This window comes from Ahaetulla prasina, chromosome 3, assembly GCF_028640845.1.
Source record: "Ahaetulla prasina isolate Xishuangbanna chromosome 3, ASM2864084v1, whole genome shotgun sequence".
Taxonomy (NCBI): Eukaryota; Metazoa; Chordata; class Lepidosauria; order Squamata; family Colubridae; genus Ahaetulla; species Ahaetulla prasina.
In genome coordinates this window covers 2,739,111-2,756,990 of record NC_080541.1, presented here as the reverse complement: position 1 = coordinate 2,756,990, position 17,880 = coordinate 2,739,111, and the positions used below count along the sequence as shown (strand labels likewise).

At 56.2% G+C, this 17,880-nt stretch overlaps 5 protein-coding genes across 6 annotated transcripts in view; 3 read left to right on the top strand and 2 right to left on the bottom strand.

The window, feature by feature from the left end:
* Positions 1–327: 327 nt before the first annotated feature.
* ANAPC2 (anaphase promoting complex subunit 2) lies at positions 328–6,728 on the bottom strand. Its single transcript, XM_058175260.1, has 12 exons — positions 6,127–6,728; positions 5,241–5,373; positions 3,996–4,182; positions 3,727–3,846; positions 3,511–3,628; positions 2,999–3,180; positions 2,763–2,904; positions 2,488–2,563; positions 2,141–2,344; positions 1,766–1,895; positions 1,275–1,510; positions 328–996 (listed from the first exon to the last, which is right to left on the bottom strand). The coding sequence occupies exons 1-12, from the start codon at positions 6,726–6,728 to the stop codon at positions 784–786; spliced, it is 2,343 nt and encodes a 780-aa protein (XP_058031243.1). The 3' UTR covers positions 328–783.
* Positions 6,729–6,735: 7 nt separating this feature from the next.
* SSNA1 (SS nuclear autoantigen 1) lies at positions 6,736–8,809 on the top strand. Its single transcript, XM_058175262.1, has 3 exons — positions 6,736–6,873; positions 7,609–7,808; positions 8,658–8,809. The coding sequence occupies exons 1-3, from the start codon at positions 6,822–6,824 to the stop codon at positions 8,757–8,759; spliced, it is 354 nt and encodes a 117-aa protein (XP_058031245.1). The 5' UTR covers positions 6,736–6,821; the 3' UTR covers positions 8,760–8,809.
* A 2,906-nt stretch (positions 8,810–11,715) lies between these two features.
* The window catches only part of LOC131196239 (1-phosphatidylinositol 4,5-bisphosphate phosphodiesterase gamma-1-like), a 142,695-nt gene continuing 136,530 nt past the window's right edge, over positions 11,716–17,880 (bottom strand). Inside the window, exon 35 of the mRNA XM_058178785.1 lies at positions 11,716–12,516. Coding sequence (XP_058034768.1) covers positions 12,505–12,516 — 12 coding nt within the window. The 3' untranslated portion in view covers positions 11,716–12,504. The remainder of the gene's footprint in view (positions 12,517–17,880) is intronic.
* On the top strand, positions 13,325–15,210 carry LOC131196241 (heat shock protein 30C-like). The gene has a single exon (XM_058178790.1). It carries the CDS (start codon positions 13,424–13,426, stop codon positions 14,075–14,077), a length of 654 nt encoding a protein of 217 aa, XP_058034773.1. The 5' UTR covers positions 13,325–13,423; the 3' UTR covers positions 14,078–15,210.
* LOC131196240 (ubiquitin carboxyl-terminal hydrolase CYLD-like) overlaps positions 15,484–17,880 on the top strand; it is a 37,399-nt gene continuing 35,002 nt past the window's right edge. The window contains exon 1 of one of the 2 annotated variants that reach the window (XR_009154674.1): positions 15,484–15,931. The gene's annotated coding sequence lies outside the window, so the exon portion shown is untranslated. The remainder of the gene's footprint in view (positions 15,932–17,880) is intronic. The other variant, XM_058178789.1, reaches the window with a different exon arrangement.

Genomic DNA, 17,880 nt, shown 5'->3' with positions numbered 1-17,880 from the left:
TCTGCCCCTCTCTTTCTGTCTGTCTCTTATCTCTCTCTCATCTCTTTCTTTCTCACTCCCCTCTGTCTGTCTCTCTCATTTCTCTCCCCTTTGTTTGTCTGTCTGTCTCATCTTTCTTTCTCTCCCCTCCCTCTCTTTCTGTCTCTCTCTCCTCTCTCCTCTTTCTCTCCTCTCTCTCTCTCTCTCTCCCACCCTCTCTTTGGCTCTCTGTATCATCTCTCTTTCTCTCCCCCTCTGTCTGTCTGTCTCTCTCTCATCTCTCTCTTTCTCATCTCTCTCCCCCCTCTTTTTCTGTGTCTCTTTCTCATCTCTTTGTCTCTCTCTCATCTTTATTTCTCTTTCTCTCTCTCTCTCTCTCTCTCTCTCATTTCTCTTTCTCTCTTCTCATCCGGGGTGAAGTCTACTTACCTTCCCTACCAGTTCGGAAGTGCGAGCGCTCCATCATCAGGTCCAATTTTTGGCCCTCTGCACATGCGCAGAGCCTTCCCTCCAGAGGGTCAAAAACTGGTTGCTTCCTGGTTAAAACCAGGATTCACCGAGAAAAAAAAACACACCGCAGTCCCAATGGCTCAGAGGGAAACCACTTTTATTATAAACCAGGAAATCCATCAAAATAAATTATTTTCCCTTGGACTGTGCGCACCCATCCACCCACACCCCGCACACACATATACACACACACACACCCGTGGCCACATGCACCAAGGCAAATCAAGGCAGCACCACAAGCCAAAGTCTGAGGGTGACCCACACCTGTCAGTCCATCGGGCGCTGCCCTCGGGATCAGTTGCAGCTTTTGGGCAAGCGGTAGACGCCCCCCGAGTAGCTGAGCTGCTGGTCCCGGACTTTCTTCTGGAGGAAGACCTGCAGCTCCTGGATGTCGATCTCGGTCACCATGGGGCCCGTCATCACAAAGATCTTTAGCATGCTGTGTATGCGCTCCAGGGAAAGGCACTCCAGGTTGGTCAGCATCGCTTGGATGTAGGTCCAGAAGAGCTACACAGGGGGCACAAGGACACAGAAAGAAGGGCGAGGCAGAGGTCAGAACACTTGCATGGTGGCGGCGGGAGTGGCTGAACACTGCAGGGCTCTGGCTCAGGTGCTTCTGGGATCCCGCCAGCCCTGAGCTAAAAGGCTCCCGTTGTGCCCGGACAAGGGTGGGTCACTCAATCGAGGCCCAGTGCTCGGACCCCGCCTGCTCTCTGGCTTTCCCCCCTTAGCCAGGACTTAGCCTGGTCCACGGAGGGAAGCCTTCTCCGTCCTCAGATGAGCACCTGCAGTTCCTCCTCCTTCTGGTCCGCCTGGGAGGCCATGGCCGAATCCCCCTCCTCATCGCTATCGATCAGCACCACCTTCTCGGCCTGGTCCTTCAGCTCCTCCTCGATCACCGTGAAGGTCCCGGGGGGCTCCTCCCGCAGCACCCCTTGCTGCAGCCAGAGGGTCATCTTGCGCCGCAGGGAGGCCGCGGGCACCTTCACAGCTTCGCTCAGCTCCTCCAAGGTCCACGTGCCTGCAAAAGAGGCAGCCACCCTGCTTAGGGCCTCAGCTCGAGCCCAGCAGCGCCGCCTAAGGAAGGGTCCCCAAGGAGGGAGGCCCAAGAAGGATCTCCTGGTAGAAAGCCTTCCCTCCATCTACCTTGACCCTGGCAAATGCCTCCCTCCCCATAGCTGGCTCACATGACCGACATCTATGCATCTACGCGTGCGTGACTGGCGGCCCTTCCCTGGAAGACTGGGGGCTCCCTTCATGGAGCCAGGAGACCTACTTTTCTCCTGGAAGTGCAGGATGACCGCCGCGTGCACCGGCGACACGGAGAGGGAGATCGTACGGTCCGCCAACTCCAACTCCAGGTCTACCAAGCCCAGGTGATGCTTCCAGTTCAAGGTCCTCATGGCCTGTGAAGAAGCCACCAGGGGAAAAACGGGATTACTCAGCTGAAGGACCGGAAGTTCCTGGCTGGCGGCCCAGCCGCACGTCTGCTCCACACACGAGCAGGATGCCCTGAGCGAAGGGAGCGGAAGGTGGCAAGAAAGGAACAGCCGAATCCTCGGAGGAGAAAGAGAAGGCCTCCTTCGCGGTTGGCTGCCAGCTGCGGAAGAGGCCCATGGCTGAGCTCCCTGCAGACGGAGGACTCGCCTACCTTCAGCTTTTCATACTTCTTAGCGTAGGCCTCCATGGCCTCCTTGATCGGCCCCGGGAGCTCCAGCTTCTCCTCCTTCAACGGAGGCCAGAACTCACTGGAGAGGATGGTGGCCTCAAGGCTGAAGGGGGGCCTTTCCTGCTCGGGCAGCTTCTGCTCCTCATCACGAATGTTTGCATTGATGCGCCGAGAATCCGCCATGTCCTGCATGGGAGAGATGGAAGGGACGTCCGAGCTCAGCTGGACAGGCCACAGCGGGGCCTTTTTGTGGGCCTCCCCAGCCGAGTAAAATCAGCCTTCGGAGGGACCGGGCTGGTCTGGCAAGGTCTCTATAAGGGAGCACCTACTTTTAGCATGACCTCACAGTAGTGCATCTGGGCCTCTCCAAAGCGCAGCTTCAGCAGTTCCACATTTCGGATCTCCCTGAAGCGAGAAGAAGGGCGGACTGTTGCCGAGGCCTCTGCTGCTCTCATTCTGTAGAGGAGACCCTCTACCGGCAGAGAAGCTCCACCTGCCCCACAACCCTCCTTATCCCCGGCCGGTCGCAGCAGAGCAAAGGGCCCACAGAGGGCTGCCTTTCCTGGCTCTGCCTCAAGGGACTTTGCGCAGCTGCGGGCCTCACCTCTCGGCACTGTAGTTGCATTGATGCAGCAAGCGGTCAGCCAGCAGTGTGCGGTACTCATTGATGAAGAGGTCTTTGCTGCCATAGATGCTCACCAGCAGGCTGATGATGTCCGAGGAGCGGCGCTTGGAACTGGACTTCCCTGGTAGGAGGGGGCGAATGGGCAGAGGCCAGAAGCATCGCAAACCCGGTTCCCGTCTCCCAAAAGTGCCTTCCAACCGCAGCCCCCGACTCACCTGGATCGGCATCGACCGGATCGGGCACCCAGTCCTCGGGATCGGAGTAGTCGTCCTCGCTCTCTTGGTCGTTCTCCAGCGTCACCGGGTCAGCTTTGGAGAGCTCATTTGCCAGATCAGCCGATCCTTCAGCATCCCCCGTCAGGCCTGCCACAATCTGCCGCACGGTATCTTCCCTGGTCCTACAGAGGAGTGGCTGATGGGACTACCACAGCGATGAAATCCCCCTGGTTCTATCCGGCTCGCCGAACCGATAGCCCCGATGGTGGGAGACTCCGCTCACCCGGTGGGACGTCATTACTCCCTTTTTTTTTTTTTACCAACTGCGCATGTGCAGAAGGTTCTGCGCATGTGCAGAAGAGGCGCGCTCCTTTCCCAAACCGGTAGCGAAGGAAAGTGGATTTCACCGCTGGTCTACCACCAAAACGACAGCCGGCAATCCCGACTCATCACATCGGCGAAAACAAGCCAGGGCAGCCATAGAGGCGCCACTGCCAACCGGCCCCTCTCACCTCAGGTATTTCCGGATGGGCTCACAGGCCACTTCCAGGATCACCATGGAAGAGTCCAGCTCTCGCAGGGCCTTGATGGCCGAGATGTACAGGGTGATGATATCTGCGGTGTTGACCCCTGAAACAGAGGAGGAGGAGGGGGCACGTAGAGGTGAGACTCCCTCAGGGAGGCTGAGAGGAAACGCCGGGCAGAAGGAAGCGCGGTCGGTCACCCACCGGGATGGAGGAGACGGAGTTCCAAGGCGCTTTTCAGGGAGGTCAAGAGCTCCTGCCGCTGATTGGTCCTTTCAAGGCAGTATTTCAGGTCTTCCACTGCAGGCTTTGACTCCGGGAAATCTGTACCAGAAACCGGGGCAGCCGGAGGGAGGGAGGGAGGGAGGGTGAGGAAGTGCACCCAGCGCTGGGCTTTTTTTTGGGGGGGGCGCTCTGCTCCGGGTCTGCGTCCTGCCCAGCAGTCAGAGAGGCTCCCACAAGGGCTGGCTCACCGCGGATGATGCTGAAGAGTTCCTCGATTCGCATGCTGGCATACAGGCGGTAGAAGAAACCCTGAACATGGCAGCGCCATCTCTTCAAGGTGCTGCTGCTGCTGCTGCTGGCGGCCGGGCTTGGCAGGGTGGCGGCGCTTTCTTGCAGAAAGACTCTGCTGAGCCAGCCGATCACCTTTTCGATCCACTGGGGCAACAAGGGCACAGAAGGTGCGGAGCCCCCTTAGCAAGGGTGAAATGCTCCCGGTTCAGACTGAATTGGCCGATCCGGTAGCGATGGCGGCAGGTGGTTCGGAGAACCGGTAGCAAAAATCCCTGCCCCCCCACCCCATGGCCAGCTGAACTGCACGATCATTAGAGGGGTTTTTTTTTTTTACTTTTAAAAGCATTTTTTCTTTGACCAAAAAAAAAAAAAATGCTTTTAAAAATTAAAAAAAAGGCCTCTGATGATTGCACGGCTCAGCTGGGATCATCAGAACCTTTTAAAAGCCTTTTTTCTACAACCTCTTCGGCCCAAGAGGTTGTTAAAAAAATGCTTTTAAAAGGCCCCGACGATCCCAGCTGAGTTGCCTGATCGTCAGAGGCTTTTTTTTTCTTTTAAAGGCATAAAAAAAATGTTTTTAAAAGAAAAGAAAAGCCTCTGACCATCAGGCAACTCAGCTGGGATCGTCGGAGCCTTTTAAAAGCATTTTTTAAGAAAAAATGCTTTTAAAAGTAAAAAAACAAAGTTGGCCATGCCCATTGTCACATTACCCCACCACCACCAAGCCACGCCCACAGAACCAGTAGTAACACATTTTACATTTCACCCCTGCCCCTTATATTTCACCATGTCCCCATTTACTTGTACTCATTCCTAGTTCGTGTCCACGTTCATACTTCGACCTGTTATCTAGTACAGGGGTCTCCAACCTTGGCCACTTGAAAGCTTGGCGGACTTCGACTCCCAGAATACCCCAGCCAGCAAAGCAAAGCAGCAAAGCTGGCTGGGGAATTCTGGGAGTTGAAGTCCGCCAAGCTTAAAGCGGCCAAGGTTGAAGACCCCTTATTACAATAAGAGTTGGAAGGATCCCTGGAGGTCATCTAGTCCAACCCGCAAGCAGGAGACCCTACACCATTTCCGACCCCTGATCTAGTATATGTTGGACAAATTAAATTAATTAAAAAAAAAAATAAGCTGAATAGGGAGAGTGGGGAGATGGGTCCCTTTTCCCCGGGGCGCCCCTCTCCCACCCTCCTGCCTACCTCTTGGAACTCGGCCAGGAAAGAGCGCTCGTACTCGCCCCGACAGCGCCGCTCCACGCGCTCCTCGATCATCCGGTGCAGTACGTGGGTCACGGCGTCGGCGCTCACCCGCTCCAGCAGGTTCAGCTCTTGGCTGAAGGGAGAGGAAGACACAAAGAAGGCCGGTCAGAAGCCCCACCCAGCCCATCCTTTCCAGAGCCGGGAAGGGGCCTTGGAGGTCATCTAGTCCAGGGGTCTCCAACCTTGGCCGCTTTAAACCTGGAGGACTTCAACTCCCAGAATTCCCCAGCCAGCTTTGCCAAGCGGCCAAGGTTGGAGACCCTGGCCGGGGGATTCTGGGAGTTGGAATCCTCCGGGCTTAAAGGTTGGAGACCCTGGCCGGGGGATTCTGGGAGTTGGAGTCCTCCAGGCTTAAAGTTTGGAGACCCTGGCCAGGGGATTCTGGGAGTTTGAATCCTCCGGGCTTAAAGATTGGAGACCCTGGCTGGGGGATTCCGGGAGTTGGAGTCCTCCAGGCTTAAAGGTTAGAGACCCTGGCTTGGGGGGGGGATTCTGGGAGTTGGAGTCCTCCGGGCTTAAAGGTTGGAGACCCTGGCCGGGGGATTCTGGGAGTTGGAGTCCTCCGGGCTTAAAGGTTGGAGACCCTGGCCGGGGGATTCTGGGAGTTGGAGTCCTCCGGGCTTAAAGGTTGGAGACCCTGGCTGGGGGATTCTGGGAGTTGGAGTCCTCCAGGCTTAAAGGTTGGAGACCCTGGCTGGGGGATTCTGGGAGTTGAAGTCCTCCAGGCTTAAAGGTTGGAGACCCTGGCCGGGGGATTCTGGGAGTTGGAGACCCCCAGCCTAGTCCAACCCCCTCCTCCTCCTCCTCCCCCCCTGCCGGTACTTACAGGATGCCGTTGAGCTGCTGGAACTGCTCCGCGGCCAGCGGGCAACTACACGGCTCCTCCCCGCAGCCGCAGCCCGCCGATTCCTCCTCCTCCTCCTCGCCGCCTCCGGGCTGCTGCTGCTGCTGCATGTAGCTGCGGAAGCTGCGGCCGTAGAAGCGTCGGACGGCCTGCGGGAAGCCGGCGGGGGCGGCGAAGAAGAGGACGGCGCGCAGCAGCGCCTCGGCTCTCTCCCGCGGGCCGCCCGGGCGGCAGAGCCCCTCCGGCCGCAGCCACTCCTCCAGCAGGGCCAGGCCGCGCAGGTAGCGCTCCAGGCGGCGTCGGAGCAGCGCGAAGGCTTCCAGCAGGCGGGCCGGAGAGCACGGAGCTTCCCCGCCGGCCCGGCTCCAGAACTCGGGCGCCAGCCGGGCCTGCAAGTCCCGCTGCAGCACCTCCAGCAGCCACTCCTGCAGCTCCCCCAGCAGCCCCCGACGCCCCAGCACCGCCGCCGCCGCCCGCAGCTGCTCCCCCGACGCCGCGCCCCCCGCCGGTCCCCCCGCCAGCCCCAGCGCCGCCGACGGCACCAGGCCGGAGCTCAGGGCGCGCCAGGCCGCCGACAGGTCCATCGCGCGGGCAGCAGGGCGGCCGGTGCAGGAGGAGGAGGAGCCGACGGGCGGGAAGGCGGCCGGGCGGGGAGAGAAGCGGCGGCGGCGGCGGCGATGACCCAGCAAGGAGCGGCGCTGCAAAGCTACAACAACGAGCTCGTTAAGTGTAAGGTTGGGGGGGGCGGGGATCGAGGCGGTGGGGGAGGGGGAAGAAGCCCCCCCCCGGTGCCCCCTCCCCCCCTTCCTCCCTCCCCCCCTGCAGGCATGGAGGCGGGGGGGGGGTGGGGGAGAAGCAGGGAGGGAGGGGGAAAAAAAGTTCCGTGGCCCCGCAACGCCCCTCCCCTCCCCCTCTGAAGGGGTGGGGGAAGAAGTGGGGGGAGGGGGAGAAGCTCCGTTGCCCCACATTGTCCTCCCTCCCCCCTGCAGGCATGGAGGTGTGGGGGGGGAAGAGCATCGTTGCCCCACATCGCCCTCCCTCCCCCTCTGAAGGCGTGGGGGAAGAAGTGGGAGGAGGGGGAGAAGCTCCGTTGCCCCACATTGTCCTCCCTCCCCCTTGCAGGCATGGGGGAGGGAGAAAAGCAGGGGGGGAGGGGGAGAGGTCCGTGTCCCCACAGCATCCTCCCTCCCCCCTCCAGGCATGGAGGTGTGGGGGGGGGAAGAGCATCGTTGCCCCACATCGCCCTCCCTCCCCCTTCCTCCCACTCTGAAGGCATGGGGGGGAGAAGGGGAGGTAGGGGGAGAAGTGCCGTTGCTCCAAGGCCCCCTCCCTCCCTCCCCCCCTTCAGGCATGGAGGAGGCGGGTGGGGGTGGGGAGAAGGGAAGAGGTGGGGGTCGCCGTTCCCCAGAACCCCTGATCCCGCAGGCCCCTCTCTCCCTCCCTCCGTCTCCCCACCTGCTGCAGGCATCGAGGAGCTGTGCGCCAAGCGGGAGGAGCTGAGCCGGCAGATCCGGCAGGAGGAGGAGGAGAAGGGGAAGCTGCAGGGCGACCTCCGCCTGCTGACCGAGCGCCTGGCCCGCATCAACGAGACCCTGGCCCACAAGATGGCCTCCCGCAACGAGTTCGACAAGACCATCGCCGAGACCGAGGCGGCTTACATGAAGGTGAGGGGGACGGGCTTCAGGCGCGGCTCAAGACGCCGGGCTTGCCCATCGGAAAGGTCACCAGTGCTGTTGTGACCCAGGCCCAAGTAGGTAGTAATAAACTTAGTCCGTGAAAAAAACTAACTTTATTTGAAGAGCTGGGAATTACTTCATTCCCAGCATCGTTCAACTCAAAACAAATGCCTCCCAACACAAATTCCTCAGTTAGCTCACAAACCTTAGTCCAATTAGGCAAACTGCCAAAAGCCCTTCCTGGCAAACGTCCAGAAGCCACAAAAACAAAGATGTACATGAAGCAGAGGATGCAGCTACAACGTTGTTTTCCGGCAAAGCTGAAACACCCGTTGCTGGTCTGTTTTAAACCTTATGGGAGGGGCCAATCATCTCTTGGCCTTACTCCTGAGTTGTCCTCTCTGCTTGAGCTGCTCTTGCCTTTTGTCAGCTCTTCTCATGCGTGCATTAGGAACAGGCTCCTCCTGTTCCTCTGCCTCACTACTATCAGCCTCTGGAGGCTCTGGAGTCTGCACCTCATTCCCTGATGGCCCTGGCCTCACTTCAGCCTCATTGCTGTCCGTCTCCGTTGCCAGCTCTGTAGGCTGCTGATGGACCACAACAGGTGCAGGTCTCCTGCGTGAGCAGGGGGGTTGGGCTAGATGACCTCCAAGCTCCCTTCCAACTCTGTTAACTGTTACTGAGAGCCCGGCCCCACCTGCATCCTCCTGCCCCCTGCCTTAGTAGAAGCAGATGTAGGGTCTCCTGCTTGGGCAGCGGGGTTGGGCTTTGATGGCCTCCAAGATCCCTTCCAAGTCTGTTAATCTGTTAGGCCCCCCGTTTTCCCACCCACTCCAGATCTTGGAAAGCTCGCAGACGCTGCTGAACGTGCTGAAGAAGGAAGCTGGGAATCTGGCCAAGGCCACCGAGTCCAAGAACCTCCCAGCCAAGGACAGCTGAGAACCCCGGGGGAGGGCATTGAGGAGGGGGGAGGGGTTTTGGGGAGCATCAATTAAAAGTTTATGGATTTCTTAAAAGACTTTTCTTCCTGCAGCTTCCATTGGGGGTAGGCAGAGGGTCTGCATGGGGTGGGGGGGGGGGCAGGGGCCTTTTCCAACCCCCTTCACACACGCCCCTCAGGGCAAACCAGGTGGGCAGCAGGTAAGAGGGTAAGGGGCTTCTAGCAGCTGCATCACCAAGCTGGTGGTCCCAGCGCCTGGCTTTCTTTGGGACACACAGCCAGCCAGATCTTTAGAAGGGATCATGTGGCTTTTTTTTTTAATTAATTGTTATTAAATTTATTTGCTGCCCATCTCCGTTTGAGGCAACCCTGAGCTCTGACGGAAATTGGTGCTACATTTGACTGATGCAACATACACACACAACAACAACTGGCTGACCTGGAATCTCCAACTCTGGAGCTGACGTGGAAATAGAATAGAATAGCCCAGGGGTCTGCAAACTTGGCTCTTTTAAGACTTGTGGACTTCAACTCCCAGAGTTCCTCAGCCAGCAAAACTGGCTGAGGAACTCTGGGAGTTGAAGTCCACAAGTCTTAAAAGAGCCAAGTTTGCAGACCCCTGGAATAGACTAAGACTTAAGGCTAGAATAGAATTCTTTATTGGCCAAGTGTGATACATTCATCAAGAATAAAAAGATACAACACTTAGTGATAGTCAAGGTTACTAATAAGCTATCAAATCATACGGTACTAGAAAACAAACAAAAACAATATATTTGAAAGATATGTCGGAAGAAATGTCCATTTGGGTTCAATTCCAAGTGGGGGAAAAGACACTGGAAACATGGAGACTGCTTGGAAAGATGGTTTAATGGTGGACGGGATCACATGGTTTGAGTTCCTGAACAGAAAAATGAGCGAGATGCTGAGCATGCCTTGGTTTTATGCCCTCTCTGAGCTTTGAACTTGTGGGGCACAGGAAGAGTATCCTGATTGGCTGTCAGACTCCCAGGGGGTGGGGGTCTTAGCTAGCCTTGCTGGCTGATGTAATCTCCCCAGGTGCCATGTGGGGAGTTTCTGTTGCTAGATGGGTCCTATTGTGTTGCAGATGATGGTCCGTTGGCAAAGATGGGGAGGGGGAATTGGGTTTCTGCCTCTGGCCCATTGACAAAGTCGTGGGGGGAGGCAGGAAGGTGGCAGCTGCTTTGTCTTATAAAACATGTTTCTCCATTTCTCATCCAGGGAAATATATTCTGCCTTTTTAATATTTCCTAAAATATTTCATTCTTCTAGGACAGGGGTGGGTGCTAACTTCCTACAGATACAAGCAACATGGCTATAGTCATAAGTGGGAACAGATAGACACTAGTAAGGAAGAGAAGAATAACAGTAATCCAGCCTTAGTAAATTATTTGACAGTGTTGTGGGAATCCGTTGTTAAGCAGAATGATGATGTTCGGGAAAAACCTGTCCTTGTGTCTAGTTGTTCTGGTGCGCAGAGCCCAATAGTGACATAGTGAGAGGCTCCTGCAGTGCAGGGAGAGCAAAGGGACAGGTAGAAGGAGGTGGAAGCTGTAGCTGCAGCCCTCATAGCAACACAAAAAGGTAAATAGAAACAGCCAGGAAGGCTCTGTCTGTAGGCCGCCTCCCTGCTTGGTGTTTGCTCTGCCTAGAAGCAGGCTGGGCCTGGACTTAACAACATCTGAAGCCCAATTATTTTAGCCTAGCGAACAGAGATTTGCCTCCACCATCCAGCTTCCTTTTCCTCCAACCTTCTACGCTTTCACACCTCCCCTGATCATGAATCTTATCAAAATGGCCAGATACTATAGGAATCTGAAGGTCAGAATTGGTAAGATGGGGATCTAGGTCTTAGATCTAGGATCTAAGCCTGACTAGGTGGCTTAGTGGCTAAGACACTGTGCTTGTCGATCAGAAAGGTCAGCAGTTCGGCGGTTCGAATCCCTAGTACAGATTTGCTGCGTGAGCAGGGGGGTTGGGCTAGATGACCTTCAAGGACCCTTCCAATTCTGTTACAGTTACGGGATCTTAACTGCAGGTTCACGTTGCAGTTCTGCACACACGGATATACCAATTGCACAAAAAAGCCAAATAAATCACCCAACAATAATGCTGAAGAAATCGCTTGAGTGGTTTAATGAACCTGGGAAGCCCATTCAAAGGCGGAAGAGGAACATGTGCACCAGTGCCATTTTTCCAGCTAGATCCAGCAGAGTGTAAGATCAAAGCCCCAGCTTCCTCCATGAATAAAAACAATTAAGTGCAAAATATACAATTAGCTTGTTTTGATTTAAGATACTAAATAGAAAGAAGACACACACCTACTCTCCAGGAGGTTTAAAACTTGGTCCTTTCACAGGCAGCTACGTGTGAGCTGAGCCCCATATATAAACACACAACATTCTGCTCTTGCCTGGAGTGTTACTGAAATGGTTTATTGTTGTTAGTTGTGGAATGTCCCACCCATCGACAACGTTCCTCCAGGCCTTCCTGTCCTCTACCATCCTCTGGAGTCCATTTAAGCTCACGCCCACTGCTTCAGTGACTCCATCCAGCTTCCTTTTCCTCCAACCTTCTACGCTTTCACACCTCCCCTGATCATGAATCTTATCAAAATGACCAGATACTATAGGAATCTGAAGGTCAGAATTGGTAAGATGGGGATCTAGGTCTTAGATCTAGGATCTAAGCCTGACTAGGTGGCTTAGTGGCTAAGACACTGTGCTTGTCGATCAGAAAGGTCAGCAGTTCGGCGGTTCGAATCCCTAGTACAGATTTGCTGCGTGAGCAGGGGGGTTGGGCTAGATGACCTTCAAGGACCCTTCCAATTCTGTTACAGTTACGGGATCTTAACTGCAGGTTCACGTTGCACTTCTGCACACACGGATATACCAATTGCACAAAAAAGCCAAATAAATCACCCAACAATAATGCTGAAGAAATCGCTTGAGTGGTTTAATGAACCTGGGAAGCCCATTCAAAGGCGGAAGAGGAACATGTGCACCAGTGCCATTTTTCCAGCTAGATCCAGCAGAGTGTAAGATCAAAGCCCCAGCTTCCTCCATGAATAAAAACAATTAAGTGCAAAATATACAAGAGTCAATTAGCTTGTTTTGATTTAAGATACTAAATAGAAGACACACACCTACTCTCCAGGAGGTTTAAAACTTGGTCCTTTCACAGGCAGCTACGTGTGAGCTGAGCCCCATATATAAACACACAACATTCTGCTCTTGCCTGGAGTGTTACTGAAATGGTTTATTGTTGTTAGTTGTGGAATGTCCCACCCATCGACAACGTTCCTCCAGGCCTTCCTGTCCTCTACCATCCTCTGGAGTCCATTTAAGCTCACGCCCACTGCTTCAGTGACTCCATCCAGCCGTCCCCTTCTTCTTTTGCCCTCCATCGTTCCCAGCATTCGGCTCTTCTCCAGTGAGTCCTTCCTTCTCCTTAGGTGGCCAAAGTATTTCAGTTTCATCTTCAGGATCTGGCTTTCTAAAGAGCAGTAAGGGTTGATCTCCTCTATGACAGACTGGTTGGATCACTGACTGGTTGCAGTCCAAGGGACTCGCAGGGGTCTTCTCCAGCACCAGAGTTCAAAGGCCCCAATTCTTTGGTGCTCAGCCTTTCTTATGGTCCAACCTTCACAGCCATCCATTGCAACTGGGGAAACTGCAGCCTTGACTATACGCACTTTTGTTGGCAGGGTGAGGTCTCTGGTTTTTAGTACGCTGTCTAGATTTGAAAAAGATTTTTAAAATTTTTAGATTTAAAAAAGACTACAAGGATCACAAATTGCCAACTTTCTACATGTAAGACTGCTGCACGGTGGAGCCGCACGATTTGGTCACAAAAATGCAAGCATCAGATTATGGGGCATACCTGCGATTAGCCCTTTTGGGAACTGAAAGTAACAGAGTCCACTAGATAGCCTGGCCCTTTAGATGAGGACTAGCACCTTGAATTGAACCCAGAAGGAAACTGGGGAGCAATGCAGCTCACACAACAGAGGTGTAACGGGCAAACTCCCATCACTGCACACATGGCCACATTCTGGACCGGTTGTAGCTTCTAGGTGGTCTTCAAGGGCAGCCCCATGTAGTGCGCAGTGCAGTAATCTGGACAGGAGGTAACCAAGGCATGAGGGACTGCAAAGCCTGCCAGTTCAGGAAAGGGCCCCCAACCCATGGCTGCCATCTGCTCCTCTAGCAAGAGTCCTGGGACCCCCACCCAAATTAGAGTACAATACGATATAATACAAATTAGAACAGAACAGAATAGAATAGCTGGAAGGGACCTTGGAGGTCCTCTAGTCCAGCCCCCTGCTCAAGCAGGAGAACCTATACAAATTGCAGGGGTCCTGGAGGATTTGCATCCTGTCCAGCCATGGTTGGCTGGGCAATTCTGGGAGCTGAAATCCAAAGAAGGACAGTCGGAGCACCAGCTGTCGAAACTACCAGGGAGTCCGGCTTCTGCTAGGGCTGTTTGCAAAAGACGCCACCGACCTTTTCCAAGCCCCGGAGCTGGATGAAGGGCGTAAACTACCGGGGGTGGGTGGGGAGGGAGGCTTCCCGGATAAAAGCCCGCCCGCCGTCGGGGCTGCACAGTCAGCGGTGGCGGTCGTGTGCCGAGCGGAGGAGCGATGGCGAGCCAAGGCTACGGGCGGAGGCAGCCACTCCGCGTCCTGCAGGAGCCGCAGCTGTGGAACTTCGGCCGGCAGCCCGACTGGGAGGCCCGACGGTGGGCCGTCAGCGGCGCCCCGAGCCTCTTCAGCCAGCTGATGGGCCATTTAAACGAGACAGACCGGCTGCGCCTGGTGCTGCTGGACCCTTCCCCGCTGCTGGCCCTGGAAGAGCCCGGCCCCGGCTCGAAGGAGCGGACGCAGCCCCTTTTCCCCCGCGGGCAACGCTGGCACCAGCTGGCCCTCGACGTGGAGGGCTTCTCGGCGGAGGAACTCACGGTCAGGCTGGAAGGGAGGAAGCTGACGGTCCTGGGGAAGCAGGAGAAGGAGACGGCGGCCGAGGACGGCTGCGTGTGCCGGGAGTCCCGCCAGGTGCGCAAGGAGCTGCTGCTGCCCGCCGACGCCGACCTGGAAGCCCTCACCTGCGCCCTCAACCCCGACGGGCATCTCCGCGTCCAGGCCCCGCGCCTGGAACGCACCATCCCGGTCACCGTGGAAAGGAACCCGAGCGAGGTCGGCGAGACCGACGGAGGGGCCGAGGCTGCCTCGGGAAGCGAGAAGCCGGACGGGGCGGACGAGCAGGGATCAGCGGTTCCTTCCCAGAGTTCCGTTTAGCGGCTTCGGAGGGCGTTTTCCCCGGGTGTCACGCAGCAGCGAGGATGGGGCGGGGGTCGTTCTGTACGTAGCAGCAAGGGTGGGGGAACAGACTCGGTTTGTTGCATTCACACGACACGGGTTGTACTCATTTCCTGGGAAATAAAGCTGTTTTCCTTCAATATCGCTTTGCTCGGGTCTGAATTAATAGGGGTGGGTGGGAGGGAGAGGAGGCTGCCTGCGGGGGTCCCTTAGGAAGCAGAGGGGAGCTGCTAAGGACCGGGATGGGGAGGGGGAGCGTGGGAGAGTTGGGTGATGGAGGGGAGGTCGGCGGAGGAGCGAAAGCGGAGCATCTTCGGCGTTCGGCCATCGGAAGTTTTCGGCCAGGTCCGTCCGATGAATCGCAAGAGGCGGTGGTCGACCTGGAGCCCTCCGCAACGTCGGAAATGAAACACGCAACCCCTCCTCCCAGCAGAGATGGGTGCGGCAGACGGACTGCCTGGGGGCGCAGGAACCCCTCGGTCTCGCTGGACTGGCGAGGAGCTGCCTCTCAAAAGGGCTCCGGAACCCGGCAGCTTCAGGGTGGCCGCCTCAGTTCACCAAGGAAATCTGGATAGTCCCTGGATGGGAGACCACCAGGAAACCTCCGGGCGGTAGGTTATATTGGGGCGGGTACTCAAAAGTGTCCCGAACAAAACGATGCTTGGGGAGTTTTGCCCCGAGAAATCCAGGGGTGTCCGTGAAACTTGAGGGACACGAGCTGCCCTCGAAGACACCTTTAGTCATTAGAAGAGCCAGAGGAAAGGGCACCTCCAGGTGAGCCCAGTGGGGTTTGATCAGCCTTGGGAACGGAGACCACGAGGAAATCCCAGGGTCGTGGGGATAAGCTGGCAAGGACTAAAAAGAAAAACTCCTCCGACAGAAGCCACCGCGGTTGGGTCGGCCTCCCCACCAGTCCGGTTGAACTTCTGCCTGGCTTCTGCCAAAGAGGGATTCGGAGCGAAGGCAGAAAGGTCTGGAGGCTGCTTGGGATTCATGGTGCTGTAGGGATCTCTTCGCCACACTCGTCCTCCAGAACCCTCGGACTACAGTGCCCATCCGCCACCGCCGCTGCGGATAATGGGCTTCGGAGTCAGCCGCATGAAGCGGAGGGGGGAGTCTCCCCATGACGTCTCCCCCTCCCTCCAGACGCGGGGAAAATCCCTGGGTGGAGCCACGTGGGGATTTCCCTCGCCCCGCCCCGCCCCTCTGGAGCTTCCAATTGGCCAAACGTAGGCGTCTATCAAAGAGAAGGGGAGGGAACAGAGTGCTCTCCGTGTGCCCTCTTCTCCCGTCCTCTCTTCCATCCCGTCGTTGATTGGGCGAGCCTTGGCGTCCATCAAAGGGAGGGGGCGGTAAAAGAGAACGCTCAGTCTTGCCCACTTCTCCCCTCCTCCCTTCCATCCCGTCGCTGATTGGGGGAGCCCCTGGGGGGCGCGCTCACCTTTGTCGTTACGGTTACCGATTGGCCGTTTGGGCGGCTGACGTCACGCCCGTCGCCCGGCCGACTGAGGGGAGCGTCGTTTCCTCAGATCTTCCCTCAGAAGATTCTTCTCTTTCGGACGGGCGGGCGACCGGTGGCGAGGCTCCGTCCCCATCCCCGAGGAGAGCCCAGGAGTCCCCAGTCCCGCGGAAGGGTCGGTCCCGGAGCTGCCGTTGTCCCACCGGTTCCTTTCCGCCGCTGGGAGAAGGCCGAGACCGGGCGACGAAAGGCTGTGGGGAAGGCCCGGGGGCGGCTGAGGGGACCGAGACCGGTGTGGATTCTTTCCTCTCCCGGCGTCGGTTACCTGCCTTACCTGCTTTACCTGCCTCCTTTGACTCCCGGCGGCCTCCGAGGTAGATTTTCTCCCTCACGATCCGTCGCTAACCCGGCCTTTCGGTTTCCCTTCAAGACACGGCCTTCGGGTCCCCGACTTACGACCACCATGGAGCCCCGGGTTCATGTGGCCGAGCGAGACGGTAGTTCAGTGAGCTCTTTACGGCTTTTTTCCTGCCCCCGTTGTTAAGCGAATCACTGCGGTGGATAAGTTAGGAACGCGGTCGTTAATGCGAATCTGGCTTCCCCTCCCCCCACATGGACTTTGCAGGTCAGAATGTCGCCAAAAAAAAAAGGGTCACATGAGCCCAGGATGCTGCGACCGCCATAAATATGAATCGGTTGTCAAGTATCCGAATGTAAATCCCACGACCGTGGGGATGCTGCAATGGTCGTAAGTGTGAAAAATGGTCATAAGTCACTTTCTTCAGTGCCATTGTGTGACTTCGAACAGTCACTAAGTCGAGGACCACCCGTATGCCTGAAAAGTTAGTCTTATCAATGGCGTTAAGTAGATTTTCCTTCCGAATGATTTGTCCCTAAGCTCTGATGATGATACCTAGTTCGGTAATGAAAGAGCTGAAAGAAAACAACAGAGCACAGAGAGCACCAAGGACCCCACAGTTCAACCCTGAGCTTGGATACCCTCTTCCGTTGGTGATGGTTTGTTTTCTTGGCTATCCATGGTCTCCTCAGGAGTCTTCTTCAACACCTCAATCCCAAAGTTTGATACTCAGGATAGTCTTCCTGTCCTGCTTCTTGAAAGTTCAACTTTCACTTTCAGATCGTCTTGGGAAATACCAAGGCTTGTGACTGCTGGTCTGAAATACACATCTCAGTAACAAATCTCTTTTCCTAAGTCCCAAAGGTGCTTTTTCAAGGCATTTCGCTTCTCATCCAGAAGAGAAAATCTCTCTCTCTCCCTCTCCCCCTCCCTCTCATTCTAACCCCTTTTTCCCTCTCCTCTCTCTCCCTCCCTCTCATTCTCCCCTTCCCTCCCTCTTGTTCTAACCTCTCCCTCCTTCCCTCTCTCTCTCCCTCCCTCTCTGTCTCCCGTTCTCCCGCCTCTTCCTCTCATTCTCCTCCTCCCTCCTTCTCTCCCCCTCCCACTCTCTCCCATTTTCCCCTCCTCCCTCTGTCTCTCTCTCCCTCCCATTCTCCCTCTCTCTCCTTCACTCTCTCTCTCTCTCCCCTATCCTCTCTATCTCCTCCCATTCTGCCCCTCTCTCATTCTCCCTTCCTCCCTCTTGTTCTAACCTCTCCTCCTCTCTCCCCTCCTTCCCTCTCTCCCTCCCTCTCTCCCTCCCACTCTCCTCCTCTCTCCCATTCTCCCTCTCTCCCCTCCTCCTCCTTCCCTCTCTCCTCTCATTCTTCCCTTCCTCCCTCTCCCTCTCATTCTTCCCTTCCTCCCTCTTGTTCTAACCTCTCCCTCCCTCCTTCCCTCTCTCTCCTCCCTCCCTCTGTCTCCCGTTCTTCCCCTCTTCCTCTCATTCTCCCTCCTTCCTCTGTCCCTCTCATTCTCCCCTCCCTCTGTCTCCCGTTCTTCCCCTCTTCCTCTCTCCTCTCATTCTCCCCCTCCTCCTTCACTCCCTCCCACTCTCCTCCCTCTCCCATTTTCCCCTCTCCTCCCTCTGTCTCTCTCTCCTCCCATTCTCCCTCTCTCCTTCACTCTCTCTCCTCTCTCCCCTATCCTCTCTATCTCCTCCCATTCTGCCCCTCTCTCATTCTCCCTTCCTCCCTCTTGTTCTAACCTCTCCCTCCTTCCCTCTCTCCCTCCCTCCCTCTCTCCCATTCTCCTCTTCTCTCCCTCCCATTCTCCCCCTCGCTCCCTCTCATTCTTCCCCTTTCTCCCTGTCATTCTCCCATTCCCTCCCTCTCTCCCTCTCATTCTTCCCTTCCCTCCCTCTTGTTCTAACCCCTCCCTCCTTCCCTCTCTCTCCCTCCCTCCCTCTGTCTCCCGTTCTTCCCC